The 16,644-nt window shown below is 42.2% G+C and overlaps 2 protein-coding genes across 3 annotated transcripts in view; one reads left to right on the top strand and one right to left on the bottom strand.

The window, feature by feature from the left end:
* The window catches only part of MDM4 (MDM4 regulator of p53), a 16,741-nt gene extending 2,990 nt beyond the window's left edge, over positions 1–13,751 (top strand). For both annotated transcript variants that reach the window (XM_005430778.3, XM_031065111.1), the window contains exons 4-11: positions 1,297–1,430; positions 3,284–3,333; positions 7,334–7,395; positions 8,134–8,230; positions 9,637–9,797; positions 11,116–11,250; positions 11,769–11,849; positions 12,686–13,751. In XM_005430778.3, the coding sequence (XP_005430835.1) occupies positions 1,297–1,430; positions 3,284–3,333; positions 7,334–7,395; positions 8,134–8,230; positions 9,637–9,797; positions 11,116–11,250; positions 11,769–11,849; positions 12,686–13,228 (1,263 nt within the window). In that variant the 3' untranslated portion in view covers positions 13,229–13,751. The remainder of the gene's footprint in view (positions 1–1,296; positions 1,431–3,283; positions 3,334–7,333; positions 7,396–8,133; positions 8,231–9,636; positions 9,798–11,115; positions 11,251–11,768; positions 11,850–12,685) is intronic.
* Positions 13,752–14,366: 615 nt separating this feature from the next.
* Positions 14,367–16,644, bottom strand: part of LRRN2 (leucine rich repeat neuronal 2) — a 4,542-nt gene continuing 2,264 nt past the window's right edge. Inside the window, exon 2 of the mRNA XM_014311179.2 lies at positions 14,367–14,481. Within this exon, the coding sequence (XP_014166654.1) occupies positions 14,367–14,481 (115 nt within the window). The remainder of the gene's footprint in view (positions 14,482–16,644) is intronic.

Genomic DNA, 16,644 nt, shown 5'->3' with positions numbered 1-16,644 from the left:
GAGTCCCATTTTACCTGTGGGGGCACTTTGGGGGCACTTTGGGGTCACTTTTTAGGGCCACTTCAGGGTCACTTTTGGGACACTTTGGGGTCACTTTGAGGACACTTTGGGGTCACTTTTTAGGACGACTTCAGGGTCACTTTTGGGACACTTTGGGGTCACTTTTTAGGGCCACTTCAGGGTCACTTTTGGGGCACTTTGGGGTCACTTTGAGGACACTTTGGGGTCACTTTTTAGGGCCGCTTCAGGGTCACTCTTGGGGCACTTCAAAGTCACTTTAGGGGCACTTTTTGGGGTCACTTTGGGGTCACTTTTTGGGGCACTTTAGGGTCATTTTGAGGGCACTTCAGGGTCAGTTTTTGGGAACACTTTGGGGACATTGTGAGGACACTTGGTCACTTTTTGGGGACACTCCAGGGTCACTTTGAGGGCATTTTTTGGGGCACTTTTTGGGGCACTAAAGGGTCATTTTGAGGGTACTTTTGGGGCACTGCAAGTTCACTTTTTGGAGTCACTTCAGGATCACTGAGGGCATTTTTGGGAGGCACTTTAGGGTCACTTTCAGGACACTTTGGGGTCACTTTTTAGGGGCATTTTGGAGTCACTTTTTGGGGCACTTTAGGGTCATTTTGAGGGTACTTCAGGGGCACTTCAGGGTCACTTTTTGGGGGCTCTTCAGGGTCACTTCAGGATCAGTTTTTGGAGACATTTTGGGGACACTTGAGGTCACTTTTTGAGGACGCTTCAGGATCAGTTTTTGGGAACACTTTGGGGTCATTGTGGAGACACTTGGTCACATTTTGGGGACACTTCAGGGTCACTTTGGGGTCAATTTTTGGAGACATTTTGGGGACACTTGAGGTCACTTTTTGAGGACACTTCGGGGGTCACTTTGGGCACACTTGGTCACATTTTGGGGACACTTCAGGGTCACTTTTGGCGAAACTTTGGGGTCACTGGGAATAACCCCATTTTCAACTGGAATAACCCTGTTTGAACTGGGATAATGCTATTTTAACTGGGAATAACCCCATTTTGAACTGGGATAACTCCATATTAACTGAAAACAATGCAGTTTGAACTGGGGCTAACCCCATTTTGAACTGGGATAAATGCAGTTCGAACCGGGATAACCCCATTTGAACCAAGACATTTCCATCCTCCTCACCAACCATCACCAACCTTTACTCCAACACAACCCCCCTCCATATCTACCACCCCAAAATCCTCTCTAATTCCCCTCCCAGCATCCCAAATGGCAGGGAATGGATTCCCAGCCCTGTCCTGTCCCCACAGGTGATGCATTTCCTGGGCCAGTACATCATGGCCCGGCAGCTCTACGACAAGAGGCAGCAGCACCTGGTGCACTGTGGTGGAGATCAGCTGGGAGAGCTGCTGGGACTGCAGAGCTTCTCTGTCAAGGACCCCAGGTAGGGGAAAACCAAAGAAATTCCCATTTTTATCCACAAAAGGTGAAAAATTCCTCTTTGTAGCTGAAAACGCTGAAAAAAAATTCACGTTTTTAGCTGGAAAAGTAAAAAAAAAATCCCTGTTTTTTTTTGGAAAAAAAAAAAAAAAAAAAAAAAAAAAAAAAAAAAAAAAAAAAATCCCATTTTTATCCAAAAAATTTGAAACAGATTTGCCATTTTTCATCTGGAAAAGATGAAAAAAAATTCCCATTTTTATATGGAAAAGGTGAAAAAAATTTCCCATTTTCATCCCAAAAAGCTGAAAAAAATTTCCCATTTTTTTATCTGGAAAAGCTGAAAAAATCGTATTTTTATCTGGAAAAGCTAGGGGGAAAAAATTGCTATTTTAATTCAGAAAATATGGAAAAAATTTGCCATTTTTATCTGGAAAAGCTGAAAAAAATTTCCCATTTTTTTATCTGGAAAAGCTGAAAAATATCCCATTTTTATCTGGGAAAAAAAAAATCCATTTTTTATCTGGAAAAGCTGAAAAATATCCCATTTTTATCTGGGAAAAAAAAAATCCATTTTTTATCTGGAAAAGCTGAAAAATATCCCATTTTTATCTGGGAAAAAAAAAATCCATTTTTTATCTGGAAAAGCTGAAAAATATCCCATTTTTATCTGGGAAAAAAAAAATCCATTTTTTATCTGGAAAAGCTGAAAAATATCCCATTTTTATCTGGGAAAAAAAAAATCCATTTTTTATCTGGAAAAGCTGAAAAATATCCCATTTTTATCTGGGAAAAAAAAAATCCATTTTTTATCTGGAAAAGCTGAAAAATATCCCATTTTTATCTGGGAAAAAAAAAATCCATTTTTTATCTGGAAAAGCTGAAAAATATCCCATTTTTATCTGGGAAAAAAAAAATCCATTTTTTATCTGGAAAAGCTGAAAAATATCCCATTTTTATCTGGGAAAAAAAAAATCCATTTTTTATCTGGAAAAGCTGAAAAATATCCCATTTTTATCTGGGAAAAAAAAAATCCATTTTTTATCTGGAAAAGCTGAAAAATATCCCATTTTTATCTGGGAAAAAAAAAATCCATTTTTTATCTGGAAAAGCTGAAAAATATCCCATTTTTATCTGGGAAAAAAAAAATCCATTTTTTATCTGGAAAAGCTGAAAAATATCCCATTTTTATCTGGGAAAAAAAAAATCCATTTTTTATCTGGAAAAGCTGAAAAATATCCCATTTTTATCTGGGAAAAAAAAAATCCATTTTTTATCTGGAAAAGCTGAAAAATATCCCATTTTTATCTGGGAAAAAAAAAATCCATTTTTTATCTGGAAAAGCTGAAAAATATCCCATTTTTATCTGGGAAAAAAAAAATCCATTTTTTATCTGGAAAAGCTGAAAAATATCCCATTTTTATCTGGGAAAAAAAAAATCCATTTTTTATCTGGAAAAGCTGAAAAATATCCCATTTTTATCTGGGAAAAAAAAAATCCATTTTTTATCTGGAAAAGCTAGGGGGAAAAAATTGCTATTTTAATTCAGAAAATATGGAAAAAATTTGCCATTTTTATCTGGAAAAGCTGAAAAATATCCCATTTTTATCTGGGAAAAAAAAAAATCCATTTTTTATCTGGAAAAGCTGAAAAAATATCCCATTTTTATCAGGTGGCGCTGGTTGGGATGAAGGGCTAGCTCTGTGAGTTTTGATTCTTTGTTTCCTCAAGGGCTGGATGGTGAATTTTAGGAAAATCAGCTCCCTAAGAATTTTAAGAATTAAATCCATGAGAGAACAAATGGTTTTGGGGTTTCTGGGCTCCCTGTGGCCACTAAAGGGGATTTTTGGTCCTCCCCAGCCCCGTGTACGAGATGCTGAAGAGGAACCTGAGCCCTGCTGCCCTCCCAGGTAGGTTGGTCCCATTCCATAAATGTTGCTCTGACCTGGTAAGTACCAAAAAAAAACCAAAACAAATTTAAAAAAAAAAAAATCCAGGAAAATGCCAAATCCTGGGGCTGCAGGAGGAATAAACTTCTCTGACAAACTTTGCCAAGCGAATCTCTCGGAGTTTGTGTCTTTTCTGTGTGCCAGGAGCTGTTTGAGTGGTGCCAAAAAACCCCCAAATTTGAACCCTGAAATCCCCTCCTTGACTGGAATCAATCTTTTGATATTTTTTCAGCTTCAGAGCTGCAATTTCTTGCTCTCACCTCATTTTATATTTTGAGCATCTCTAAGAGTGCTAAAAATTCTGCAGGGCTTTAACCTTGAACCTTGCAGCTTCCCCAGCTCATGAGAAGAATCAAATTAAACTCCATCAAAATGGAAATTTATTCTCAAATTAATCTGAGACTTCCTTGAGACCAGTTCTTGGTGTAGGACTGGGAAAAAAATCAACTCCACTGGAAGAGCTGTGGAATTTTGGGCCCCATTTCCCATTTTTTTAAAACAGATAAAATGGATTTAATCCTCAGATGTGGAACTTTGTACCACAGCATCCATTTTTTAAACAGGTTAAATAGATTTGATCCACAGCTGTGGAATTTTGTGCCACATTTCCATTTTTAAAACAGATAAAATGGATTTGATCCACAGCTGTGGAATTTTGTGCCACATTTCCCATTTTTAAAACAGATAAAATGGATTTAATCCACAGCTGTGGAATTTTGTGCCATATTTCCCATTTTTAAAACAGATAAAATGGATTTGATCCACAGCTGTGGAATTTTGTGCCATATTTCCCATTTTTAAAACAGATAAAATGGATTTGATCCACAGCTGTGGAATTTTGTGCCACATTTCCCATTTTTTTTAAACAGGATTAAAAACCTTTAGGAGGGCTCAGGCACGTGAGGAAAAATTGAAAATTAAATTAAATTAAAATTAAAAACGTGGCCGTTTCTGCCTTGGATTTTTTGCAGAAGATTCTTTTTTTTAATTTGGATTTATTTTCTAGAAGAATCTTTTGAACTCTGCTTGGACTTTTTAGCTGTAGGAAAATTGTGTGAGTGCTGCTCCCTCCTCCCAGACAGAGCTGTGTGTGTGCAGAGCTGAGCTCGCTGCCTTTTCCTGCTCTGGCCTCCCTTTAAGCCTGGCTCAGGAAAAGCTGCTCCTAGGGCTCAGTTAGACCTGGCTGTGTGTGAGTGTGACCCAAACCAACCAAGCTTGGCACACCAGACCTGGGAGCGCACAGGGAGGGAGCCTCAGGCTCTTTTCCTTAATTTCCCACCCATTTTCCTTCTTTCCCCACCTCTTTTCTTTCCTTTCCCTCCCTTTTTCCTTCTTTTCCAGCTGTTTGCTTTCCTCCAGCCCAGCACAGGAATGACTGCATTTGGTTTAATTTTCCTCCCCTTCCTTGTCTAATTTTTCTCCCTTCCTTTTCTAATTTTCCCCTTTTCTTGTTTAATTTCTCCCCCTTCCTGCCTAATTTTCCTCCTTGTCAATTTCCCCCCTTTCTTTTATTATTTTCCCCCTTTTCTGATTTTCCCCCCTTTCTTTTCAGAATTTTCCCCCTTTATTTTCTAATTCTTTTCCCCTTTTTCTTTTCTAATTTCCCATTTTATTTTCTAATTCTTTTCCTCCTTTTATTTTCTAATTCTTTTCCCCCTTTTTTCTTTTCTAATTCTTTCCCCCTTTTTTCTTTTCTCATTTCCCTTTTCTAATTCTTTTCCCCTTTTCTAATTCTTTTCCCCTTTTCTAATTCTTTTCCCCTTTTCTAATTCTTTTCCCCTTTTCTAATTCTTTTCCCCTTTTCTAATTCTTTTCCCCTTTTTCTTTTCTAATTTCCCATTTTATTTTCTAATTCTTTTCCCCCTTTTCTAATTCCAATTTTCCCCCTTCCCTGCCCACTTTTCCCAAGTCTGACTCCCCAGGCTGCATTTAGGAATCCCTCACTTCAGGCTGGTTTTTATGGATTTTTCCAGCTCCAGAAGGAAACCTTCCAGCATCTGGAGTATTTCCACTCCCTGAAAATCAGATTTTGGAAAGGTTTCTCCCTATTCCCATCTCCCTGCAGAGCCCTGGCTCCTGTTTTCCATCACGAATTAAACCCCAGCAGCTGGAAGGAGGAAAAAAAAGCAGGAATTCCTGAATTTTGCTCCATTTAAAGGCCATTTTTAGGTGGAGTTTTGTCGTTTTCAGATCTTCCCTATCCAGGTGGGATTCCTGGTGGGATTCAGCCTCATCCAAAGGGAATTTTCCTGTTCCATGGAAAGGGGAGCAGGCAGGAGCCAGCCTGGCATCTTTTGTTCTCTCTGCTCAAAGCCAGGCTCAGAAAGATCCCTGTTAATTGGATTCTTGTTAATTTAGCTCAGCCTTTTAATTAACTCTTGGGAGCAGCTGGATCCAGCTGTGTCCAGCCCTGTGCATGGAATTTTCCCTTCTTTGCTCTTTATCCTCATGCCCAAACCTTTCAAAAAGAGCAAGAAATCTTCAGAAATTCCCCCCCAAAAAATCCTGTTCACTTTCCAGGTGATTCCCTGGCAAGCCAAGCAGGGAACTGAACAAAAATGGGATTTTTTTGGGGTGGATCTCTCATATTTTAACATTTCCCCCATGGGATTTCTTGCTGGGGCACTCATGAAAATTTCAGAATCAATTTTCCTGGTTTTCCACTTTTTATTCTCTGGTTTTGAAGAACCTCAGGTGGAAAAGCAGCTCCTTGCAAAACGTGGGTGTTCCCAGCTGAAATGGGATTGGGGAAATTCCCTGGATGTACAGGAGAGCCTTGGAAACTCCAGGGAAAATCACACAAAGCCCTGGTGGCTTTTAGGCAACCTCAGGAGCAATTCCAAATCCAAAAGAAAAACTTTTCCCTTTGGCAAGAATATTCTGAATATTTGGCTGTAGGAATAAGAAGAACTTTTCCCTTTGGGCTGAATATTCTGATTTTGGAATGGCTGCAGTAAAAAATAAATTTTCCCTTTGGGAAGAATATTTTGAATTTGGGATGGCTGTAGGAATAAGAATAACTTTTCCCTTTGGGAAGAATATTCTGAATTTGGGATGGCTGCAGCAAAAATAATAATTTTTCCCTTTGGGAAGAATGTTCTGAATTTGGCTATAGCAAAAAGAATTATTTTTCCCTTAGGGAAGAGTATTCTGAAATTGGCTGTGTGAAGAAGAATGCTTTTTTCCCTTTGGGAAGAACATTGTGAATTTGGCTATAGCAAAAATAACAACTTTTCCCTTTGAGAAGAATTCTGAATTTGGCTATAGGAAGAGGAATACTTTTTCCCTTAGGGAAGAATATTCTGAATTTGGCTATAGCAAAAGGAATAATATTTCTCTTTAGGAAGAATATTTTGAATTTGGGATGGCTGTAGGAATAAGAATAGCTTTTCCCTTAGGGGAAGAGTATTCTGAATTTGGCTGTATGGAGAAGAATGCTTTTTTCCCCTTTGGGATGAATATTTTGAATTTGGGATGGCTGTAGCAAAAAAAATGAATTTTCCCTTTGGGAAGAATATTGTGAATTTAGCTATAGCAAAAAAATAATTTTTCCCTTTGGGAAGAATATTCTGAATTTGGCTATAGCAAAAAGAATTATTTTTCCCTTAGGGAAGAGTATTCTGAAATTGGCTGTATGAAGAAGAATGCTTTTTTCCCTTTGGGAAGAATATTGTGAATTTGGCTATAGCAAAAATAACAACTTTTCCCTTTGAGAAGAATTCTGAATTTGGCTATAGGAAGAGGAATACTTTTTCCCTTAGGGAAGAATATTGTGAATTTTCCCCCAGCTGCTTCTCCCCAAATTCCACCAATTCCCCCCCGAGCAGCCCGGACTTGCCCTGCAGGAGTCCCCCAGGTGTGCCAAGCCTGGCTGGTTGGTTGCTTGCCCCAGGCCCTGTGTGGTGTGAGAGTGGGAATTTCCAGGGAAGGCTTTTCCTTGTGTTTTGCCTGCCATCTGCAGATGCTGCACAGACTCTCCCAAAGGAGCAGAGCGTCGCTAAGCCCAGCCCAGACCAGCTGCAGGTAAACCCCACTGCCCAGTGGGTTCTTTTCTTGTACAGAGCCGCCCCTTCTCTGTACCTCTGCATGGTGGACTGCCAGAACTTTTTGTCGTTGTTTTTGTTGTGCTGCTCCTCACCTTTTTCCTGAGAGAAGAAAAAAAAAAATTAAAAAAACCAAAAATCCCCAAGTTTAAAAAGTTCTGGAATCCACAGAGCAGGGACAGAGCCGCCCTTCTCTGTTCTCCTCCTCGTGACAGAGTGCCAGTCTCTGAGCGCGTTGTTCTGGGGTGCAGCACTTCCAGCCCTCAGCTTCTCCAGCCCTGTTTTCATGCTTTTCCCCCCTCTTTTCTCCCACTAGGAATTGCCAAATAAATAAATTCACTGTGCCTAGTTAGGATTTGTTTCCAGCAGCTTTTCAGGCAGAGGTGAAAACCTAGGAAAAATCTTGGCGCCTCCAAAGTTTTTTCCAGGTGTGGTTTGGGGTGAAGGCTGGGAGGTGTCAGTGTGTCACAAAATCAACTTTTACTGCATGAAAAACACCAACTTTAGGGTTTTTGCCAAGCTGCAGATTTTTCCTTGGTTGTTCCTACTGATTCCAGAGGGTTTAAAGAGAAATAATTTGTAGTTTTTATTCTGAATTTTATTTCCTCTTCCTACCTGCTTGGTCTCATCCTGCAGCTGGTGCCTGGGGATGGAAGTGCTGCATCCCCTTGTCCCTGCAAGCTCTGCTGGGCTCATTCCTGGATTTTCCTCCCTGCAGCTCAGCCAGGAGGAAGGATCTGACTCTGGGATCCTGGAGGGTGACAGCAAAACCTCAGCTCCTGCTACCTCAGAGCCCAAATGTGACACTTGTGAAGGTGAGGGACAAATTTCTGCATTATCACAATGTTTGCAAACACGTGTGGCACACACGGCAGCAAAACGCTGGAGGAGGGAGTTGGGAGACTCAAAAAAACCCTGGTTTGGAATACAATAATTAAAAATCTTGGTGCTAAAGATTGGGGCTCTGGGATGGTGGAGAGTGACAGGAAAACCTCAGCTCCTGCTGCCTCAGAGCCCAAATGTGACACTTGTGAAGGTGAGGGACAAATTTCTGCCTGTGTGGGACACAGAGCAGCAAAATGCTGGAGGAGAGACTCAAAAAAACCCTGGTTTGGAATAGAATCATTAAAAATCTTCCTGCTAAAGATTGAGAAATTACAAAGTTCACCACAAGTATTTTCTTAATATCTGGTCATAAATAAATGCTCTGAATGCAGTGACAGGTTAAGCCCCAAAATCCCATTTCTCACTGAGTCATGCCATGAGAAAAAAATCTTCCAGACCTTTCTGGAGGGTGTTTTAAATGCTGGAATTATCTTTGGATCCATCCCCCTTCCCAAGGGAGGCTCCTGAGCTCACAGAACCCAGCCTGGGCTGGCTGCAGTCGTTCCCTGCAAACCAAGCAGGGCACTGAACAAAAATGGGAATTTTTGGGTGGATCTGTCATATTTTGACATTTCCCCCGTGGGATTTTTTTGCTGGGTCACTCATGGAGATTTCACAAGTTTTGAGAGCAATTTTCCTATTTTTCCACTTTTTATTCTCTCTTATCGATGAACCTCAGCTGGAAAAGCAGCTCCTTGTTTCCAGCTCAAATGGGAGAGCTGGAAATTCCCTGGATTTACAAACCAGCCTTGGAAACCCTTGTGAAATTCCCTGGATTTACAAACCAGCCTTGGAAACCCTTGTGAAATTCCCTGGATTTACAAACCAGCCTTGGAAACCCTTGTAAAATCCCTGGATTTACAAACCAGCCTTGGAAACCCTTGTGAAATTCCCTGAATTAACAAACCAGCCTTGGCTGTGCCTTGGAAGCTCCAGGCACTGGAGGGAGGGAGATCCAAGGTGATCCTGGAATGCTCAGTTTGGGATCCCAGGCTGGAGCACGGGGAGGATGGATCCCACTTCTTGGGAATTCAGGAGCTGCAAACAGAATTCCAACCAGTCCTTTCTGCGTTTTAAATCACTCCAGAAACCCACTCAGGGCTGGCTGGAAAAGTGTTTGTGTTTCTGTGGTGAAATTTTAATTTAAACTCAGCCTGTTCCAGCACAGGGGCACTGGGATGGTCCTGACTTGTGCAGGGATTTTTGCCAGATGGGACATCCAAACCTCAGAGCTGTCATCCTGATGCAAGAAGTCAAAAAAATCAGATTTCACCCCAATTTTTTTCTGTGCTGGTGTCTCTTACCCAATGACTTGGACTGTGCTTGGCTCTTCCAGACAGTGATTTGATAGAAAACCTCTCCAAAAGCAAAAAGCCCAAGCTGGACCTGGTTTTTGAGGAATGGGATGTGGCTGGGCTGCCGTGGTGGTTTTTAGGGAATCTCAGAAGCAATTACAAATCCAGGAGTAACGGATCCACGGATATTCAGACTAACCAGGTGTGTAAAAGGGGCCTTGTGTCCTCTTCCTTTCCTCTTTTGACTTCCAAGGAAATCAAATATTCTGATTTTTTCTCCCTTTTCCCTTCCCACTTCAGGATTTTCAGCCTTTTTCTCACTCTGGGCCTTTCCCATTGGGTGGTTGGTGAATTTTAGGGTTTTTAAATCAACCAAACTCTTTTCTCAAGGCCCTCAGAGGTGCCTGGAAATTCAGGAGTTGCCCCTTTTTTTTTATTGGGGTGAACATTGTAGGGTGGTGACCGAGCTGGAAGGGGGAGATGGAAAAGGTGGAAGTTGAGAAAAGGGAAAATGGTGAGGTGGAAATTGGGAAAAGGGGAACTTGTGAGGTGGAAATTGGGAAAAGGGAATCTGTGAGGTGGAAATTTTAAAAATGAAAGCTTGTGAGGTGGAAATTGGGAAAAGGTTGGGAAAAGGGGAACTTGTGAGGTGGAAATTGGGAAAAGAGGAGCCTGTGAGGTGGAAATTGGAAAAAAGGGGAATGTGTGAGGGGAAAATTTTAAAAATGGAAGCTTTTGAGGTGTGAATTGGGAAAAGGAGGGCCTGGGAGGTGGAAATTGGAAAAAAAATGCAATCTGTGAGGTGAAAATTTAAAAAATGGAAGCCTGTGAGGGGGAAGTTGGGAAAACCTGAGTTGGTGAGGGGGAAATTGGGAAAAGAGGGAACTTATGAGGTGGAGATTGAGGAAAGGTTGCAAAAGGGGAGCCTGTTAGGTGGGAATTGGAAAAAAGGGAATCTGTGAGGTGAAAATTCTAAAAATGGAAGCCTATGAGGCAGAAATTGGGAAAAGAGAAGCCTGTGAGGGGGAAATTGGGAAACGAGAGAACTAGTGAGGTGGAAAATGGAAAAAAGGGAATCTGTGAGGTGAAAATTCTAAAAATGGAAGCCTATGAGGCAGAAATTGGGAAAAGAGAAGCCTGTGAGGGGAAAATTGGGAAAATGACAGCCTATGAGGTGGAAATCGGGAAAAACTGAGTTGGTGAGGGGGAAGAAGGGAACTTGTGAGGTGGAAATTGGGGAAAGGTTGGAAAAAGGGGAGCCTGTGAGGTGGGAATTGGAAAAAAGGGAATCTGTGAGGGGAAAATTTTAAAAATGGAGGCCTGTGAGGTGGAAACTGGGGAAAGGGGGGCCTGTGAGGCAGAATTTTTCAAAAGGGGTGTCTGAGGGCAGTGAGGTGCCTGTGGCTTTGGAGGTTGTTGGAGAGGAAAATGGGACAGTGCTGGATGTGGAGCTGCTCCTAAATTATTTTTCCTGATTTTTTTTTTTTTTTTGGGTTTTTTTTTGGTTTTTTTCCCCTCAGGACATTGACACTGCCATAGTTTCAGACACCACTGATGACCTGTGGTTCCTCAACGAGTGTCCCCTGGAGCAGGGCGCTGCTGGGCTCAAGGTGGAAGTGCTGGACTGTGAGGAGGTCACAGAAGGTGACACCAAGGTACCTCTGGCACAATTTTCTCTGTTTCCATCCATCCCATGCTGCCCTTCTGGATCTGTTCCCATCCAGAGGCTAAATCCCGTTTAGAAAAGGCTTGTCACCATTCCTCATGTGTTTGATGGTTTTCCTGCTTGGGTTTTGGTTTAAATTCAATTTTTCAAGGCATGAAATCAATTGAAAACGAATTAAACTTCTCGCAGCGACTTAAGTGGGTTTCTAACCAATGCCTGCAAGAGTTATAAATCAAAAATCATGGGATTAAGTTTAGAAAAGGCTTTTTAAAATTGAGTCCAGCTAAAGACTCAAAGAGGAGAATCTGATCATGGTAAACCAGCAAAAGTTACCAACATTCTGCAAAAGAACCACTGCAAAAACAGTTTTTAATTCACTTTTAGAAGCGATTTAATGAGCAGAGCGATGCTATAATCCTTTAACTGCGGTGTGCAGCACCAGGCAAACAATAAATAGGGAATATTCCAACATTCCCACCCTGTGACAATGCTTTCCTGGAATTCCAGGTGCCTGAGGATGTGTGCTTGGATGAGCTGGAGGATTCCCAGCGCCTGAGCGACGACACGGACACAGAGGCTGCTTCTGAGGTGGGAATTCCTTGGGATCACCTGGTGCTGGAAGGGCTCATCCCACATCTGCTGCTGGTTTTGGGAGGGGAAAAGCTGATTTTCTTGTGGGTTTCCAAAAAGAAAAAGTGGCTGGGTGTAGTTAATACCCAGGTGTGGTTTAATAAGGGTTTTAATAAGATTTTAATAAGATTTTAATTCCATGTTGTCCTCTGGATAGAAATCTGGAGGATTGCCCTTGGAAGGGACTTGGAAATCTCAAGTAGCACTTTACAGTCACTCAAAACCTCAGAATTCTAGTGATTTTTAGCAGAATTTTAATGGTTTTAGCAGAATTTTAATGGTTTTAGCAGAATTTTCCAGCCTGGAATAAATGGGGATGTCCCTGGCTTTGGACAGCTGAGTCCTGGCTCTGCATTTGTGCAGCTCCTGCCCTTTTCTGTGAGGTAATTAATTAATTAATCCATTAATTGTGCAGATTTCAGCAGCTGGTAAGTGATGGGTAAGCCTGGAAAACAAATTCCTGCCATATTCCAGGAGCTGTCCCCTTGAATTTTGAGCAAAATATTGAAAATTCTCTTGAAATTAAATAAAAATAAACTGCCCCAACTTGGATTCTTCCAGGGGGCTGGGAGAGAGGAAGGAGAGAAATTCATGAGGGACAGATCTGGGATGAATCAATCCCAAGCCACAAAATGTTGATTTTCCAGCTTATAAATCACTCATAAATAATATTTTTTTTTAACGAGGCTTCCTTGCTGCTTTTCCCACACGGCTAAAACGAGGAATACCCAAAAAGAAATTTATGTTTTTGCTGGAATTTTTTTGCTGGAATTTTTTTGCCTTAAATCCCTCAGGATTGCTGGCAATGCTCCAAGTGCAGGAAATTCAACTCTCCGGGTAAAAGGTACTGCTTCCGCTGCTGGGCCCTGCGCAAGGACTGGTACAGGGACTGCCCCAAACTGCCCCATTCCCTGTCCCTCTCCAACATCAATTCCATGGAAAACCAGGAGCAGGACGAAGGGATGGACGTCCCAGACTGCAGGAGGACGATCTCAGCCCCGGCTGGCCAACCCAAACACGTTTTCCTGGGAGCAAACAAACCCCGCGTGGATCCCGGCGGCTCCGTCGAGTCCTTGGATTTGGCGCAGGAGGGGAAAAATCGGGATTTTGCCAAGCTGAAGAAAGAGGAGGAGGTGGAATCTTTGGAGAGCATCAAAACCCTGCTGAATCCCTGCTTCCTGTGCCAGCACAGGCCTCGGGATGGGAATATTGTCCACGGAAGGACTGCTCACCTGGTGGCCTGCTTCAGGTGTGCCAGGATGCTGAAGAAGAAGAGATCGCCGTGTCCCGTGTGCAGGAAGGAGATCAAGATGGTCATCAGGATCTTCATGGGGTAGGGAGGATTCCTGCCCCTAAAGTAACCCCAAAATCTGGAATTTTTGCACTCAGACCCCCATTACAGTGTGTGCAGGAAGGAGATCGCGATGGTCATCAGGATCTTCATAAAATAACCCCAAAATCTGGATTTTTGCACTCAAATCCTAATTTCGGTGTGTGCAGAAAGGAGATCATGATGGTCATCAGGATCTTCATAAAATAACCCCCAAAAGAGAATTTGTGCACTCGAATCCTAATTTCAGTGTGTGCAGGAAGGAGATCATGATGGTCAAAAGGATCTTCATAAAAAAACCCCAAAATCTGGATTTTTGCACTCAAATCCTAATTTCAGTGTGTGCAGAAAGGAGATCACGATGGTCATCGGGATCTTCATAAAATAACCCCAAAATCTGGATTTTTGCACTCAAATCCCAGTTTAAGTGTGTGCAAGAAGGAGATCAGGATGGCCATCAGGATCTTCATAAAATAACCCCAAAATCTAGATTTTTGTACTCAAATCCTAATTTCAGTGTGTGCAGGAAGGAGATCCCAAAAGAGAATTTGTGCACTCGAATCCCAGTTTCAATGTGTGCAGGAAGGAGATCACGATGGTCATCAGGATCTTCATAAAATAACCCCACAATCTAGATTTTTGTACTCAAATCCTAATTTCAGTGTGTGCAGGAAGGCGATCACGATGGTCATCAGGATCTTCATAAAATAACCCCACAATCTAGATTTTTGTACTCAAATCCTAATTTCAGTGTGTGCAGGAAGGCGATCACGATGGTCATCAGGATCTTCATAAAATAACCCCACAATCTAGATTTTTGTACTCAAATCCTAATTTCAGTGTGTGCAGGAAGGCGATCACGATGGTCATCAGGATCTTCATAAAATAACCCCACAATCTAGATTTTTGTACTCAAATCCTAATTTCAGTGTGTGCAGGAAGGCGATCACGATGGTCATCAGGATCTTCATAAAATAACCCCACAATCTAGATTTTTGTACTCAAATCCTAATTTCAGTGTGTGCAGGAAGGCGATCACGATGGTCATCAGGATCTTCATAAAATAACCCCACAATCTAGATTTTTGTACTCAAATCCTAATTTCAGTGTGTGCAGGAAGGCGATCACGATGGTCATCAGGATCTTCATAAAATAACCCCACAATCTAGATTTTTGTACTCAAATCCTAATTTCAGTGTGTGCAGGAAGGAGATCAGGATGGCCATCGGGATCTTTATGGGATAGCAGGACCTTGTGCACCTAAAATAACCCCAAAATGAAGATTTTTGCACTCAAACCCCGATTCCAGAGCTCTACCAGTGAAACCAAAGAGTACCAAGATTAAATCCCACCAAGAATCCTCTGCAGGATCCACTTTTCCATGGAATTCACCTCGAGATCAAAACCCCAGCTTGGAAATTTTCCCAATTTCCCATCTTCAGCCCCATTTTTTATCCCTTGGGATTCTTTCTCCTGACCAAGAACAGCAGATTTGGGAAAAAGTGAAACCTTTGGAATGTTTTTTTTTTTCCCATAAATCCCAACTTGTGCAATTGCTTTGGAACTGATAGTTAAAAACAGAAATAAATATTTATGGTGGGAGGACAGGGGATTTGTTTTGGAGAGAAGAAGAAGAACTTTATTCCTAATTTTTTTATTGTTTAAGGTCAGCAGGGTGAAGAATTCCTTGCTCACAGATGGGAAATAAATCTAAGTTTTTAATCCACACCTCTCAGGTCACAAATGAGATGGAATAATAATAATAATGTTATATTTTTCTTTCTTTTTGGGCTCCGTAATTTCTATTTCTTCTCTTTTTTGTATATTTAAGTCTACTCTGTGTCGCCTCTGTCCAGCAGGATTCAATTCCAGCAGCTTTGGGATATTTTGGGGTGTTCCACCTGTCCTCATCTATCCTCTAGGCTAAAACAATCCTCATTTTTGAGTGATTTGAAAAGTGGCTTAAAAAATTAAGCACATTGTTTTGAGGGATAAAATAATTCCTTTAAAGCCCCCTTTGCACCCTTTCGAGGCAGATTTTTCCCCCTTTCCAAGCAATTCTTTTCCCATTTCCAAGCAAAATTTTTCCCCCTTTTCAGGCAGATGTTTCCACTTTTCAAATACAATTTTTTTCCTCTTTCCAGGCAAATTTTTCCCTCTTTTCAGATTTTTTCCCCCTTTCCAGGCAGACTTCTCCCCTTCCAATGTCTGCGAAATCCCTGGCAGCAGTAAAGCCTCTGGATGTGAACCTTTGTTCCCCAGCCCGTTCCCAATCCCATTTCCTCTGGCATTTTCATGGGATCACCCACCCCACCCCATCCCTGTGACAATTCCCAGTGGAGTTTTTCTCCCTTTTCCAGCTGTTTTTTTGGGATCAGCGCTCCCAGAGAAAGCAGAGCTCACTAGAGGGCACCCACGCCCAGCTCCTGCTGCATTCCCTCCTTCCAGGATCCACATTCCCGGCTGGAGAATGTGCTCAGGGACACCTTCCCATGGCCGGGCGTTGCTTTTCCTGATTTCCCAAACCCACAAATCCAAGTTTTCCCCCTATCCCAAATCCCAGCGATGCCCCTTGGACCCTTCCAGGTGCATCTCAACATTCCCAGTTTTTGTTCCTTCTTCCTCCCCTTTTTTCTTCCTGTTTTTCTTTCGTTTTTTTTTTTTTTTTTTTCATGTTTTACCCATTATCCACAAGTTTTGGGACCTTGTGGGATCCAGGATCCATCCAGCCCCACAGGGAAGTGTCACCATCATCACCATTTCTGTTCTTCTATCCCAAATCCTCCCGTCCTCCTTCCCCCCGGGTGACAGCAGTGACAGAGCAGGGGGTGACACTTGGTTTGATGATCCCAACGCTCCAAAAAACCTCAAATAATAACCCCAAACCCCACACGGATCCCAAAGGGAAAAAAAACCTACTTTTTTTGAGCTTTTTTAGGTTTTTCTTGTATTTCCAAAGCAGGGGCTGTCCAGCGAGGGAGGTGACACTGGGGTTGCTTTGTTTGATGATCCCAAGGCTCCAAAAAACCCCCAAAAAGAAACCCCAGACCCCACACAGATCCCAAAGGAAGAAACCTCTTGTTTTAGGGGTTTTTAGGGTTTTTTTGTATTTCCAAAGCATGGACTGTCCAGCGAGGGAGGTGACACCTCTGGGGTGTCCCTGGTGCCAGGGGGACGCAGGTTTGGGGTTCCTTTTATGGCTCTTCACCCACTCAGGGCATTGTCCCCACAGCGTTCTCCATCCCCTCCCATCTTCCCAGCGGGGTTTTTTTTGGGATCCACGGCCAAATCTAGCCCCTCCACACAAATCCAGGACCACCAGAGGCTCCTCTCCCATGGATCCTGAGGCTCCTCAAGTTCATGTCCACAAAATCCAATTTTTTCCCAGCATCTGTCTTTTTTTTTTTTTTTTTTTTTTTGGTA

Source organism: Geospiza fortis, unplaced genomic scaffold (genome assembly GCF_000277835.1).
Source record: "Geospiza fortis unplaced genomic scaffold, GeoFor_1.0 scaffold71, whole genome shotgun sequence".
Classification (NCBI taxonomy): domain Eukaryota; kingdom Metazoa; phylum Chordata; class Aves; order Passeriformes; family Thraupidae; genus Geospiza; species Geospiza fortis.
Note: the sequence above shows the minus strand (reverse complement) of the source record. Positions and strands in the feature narration are given on the sequence as shown.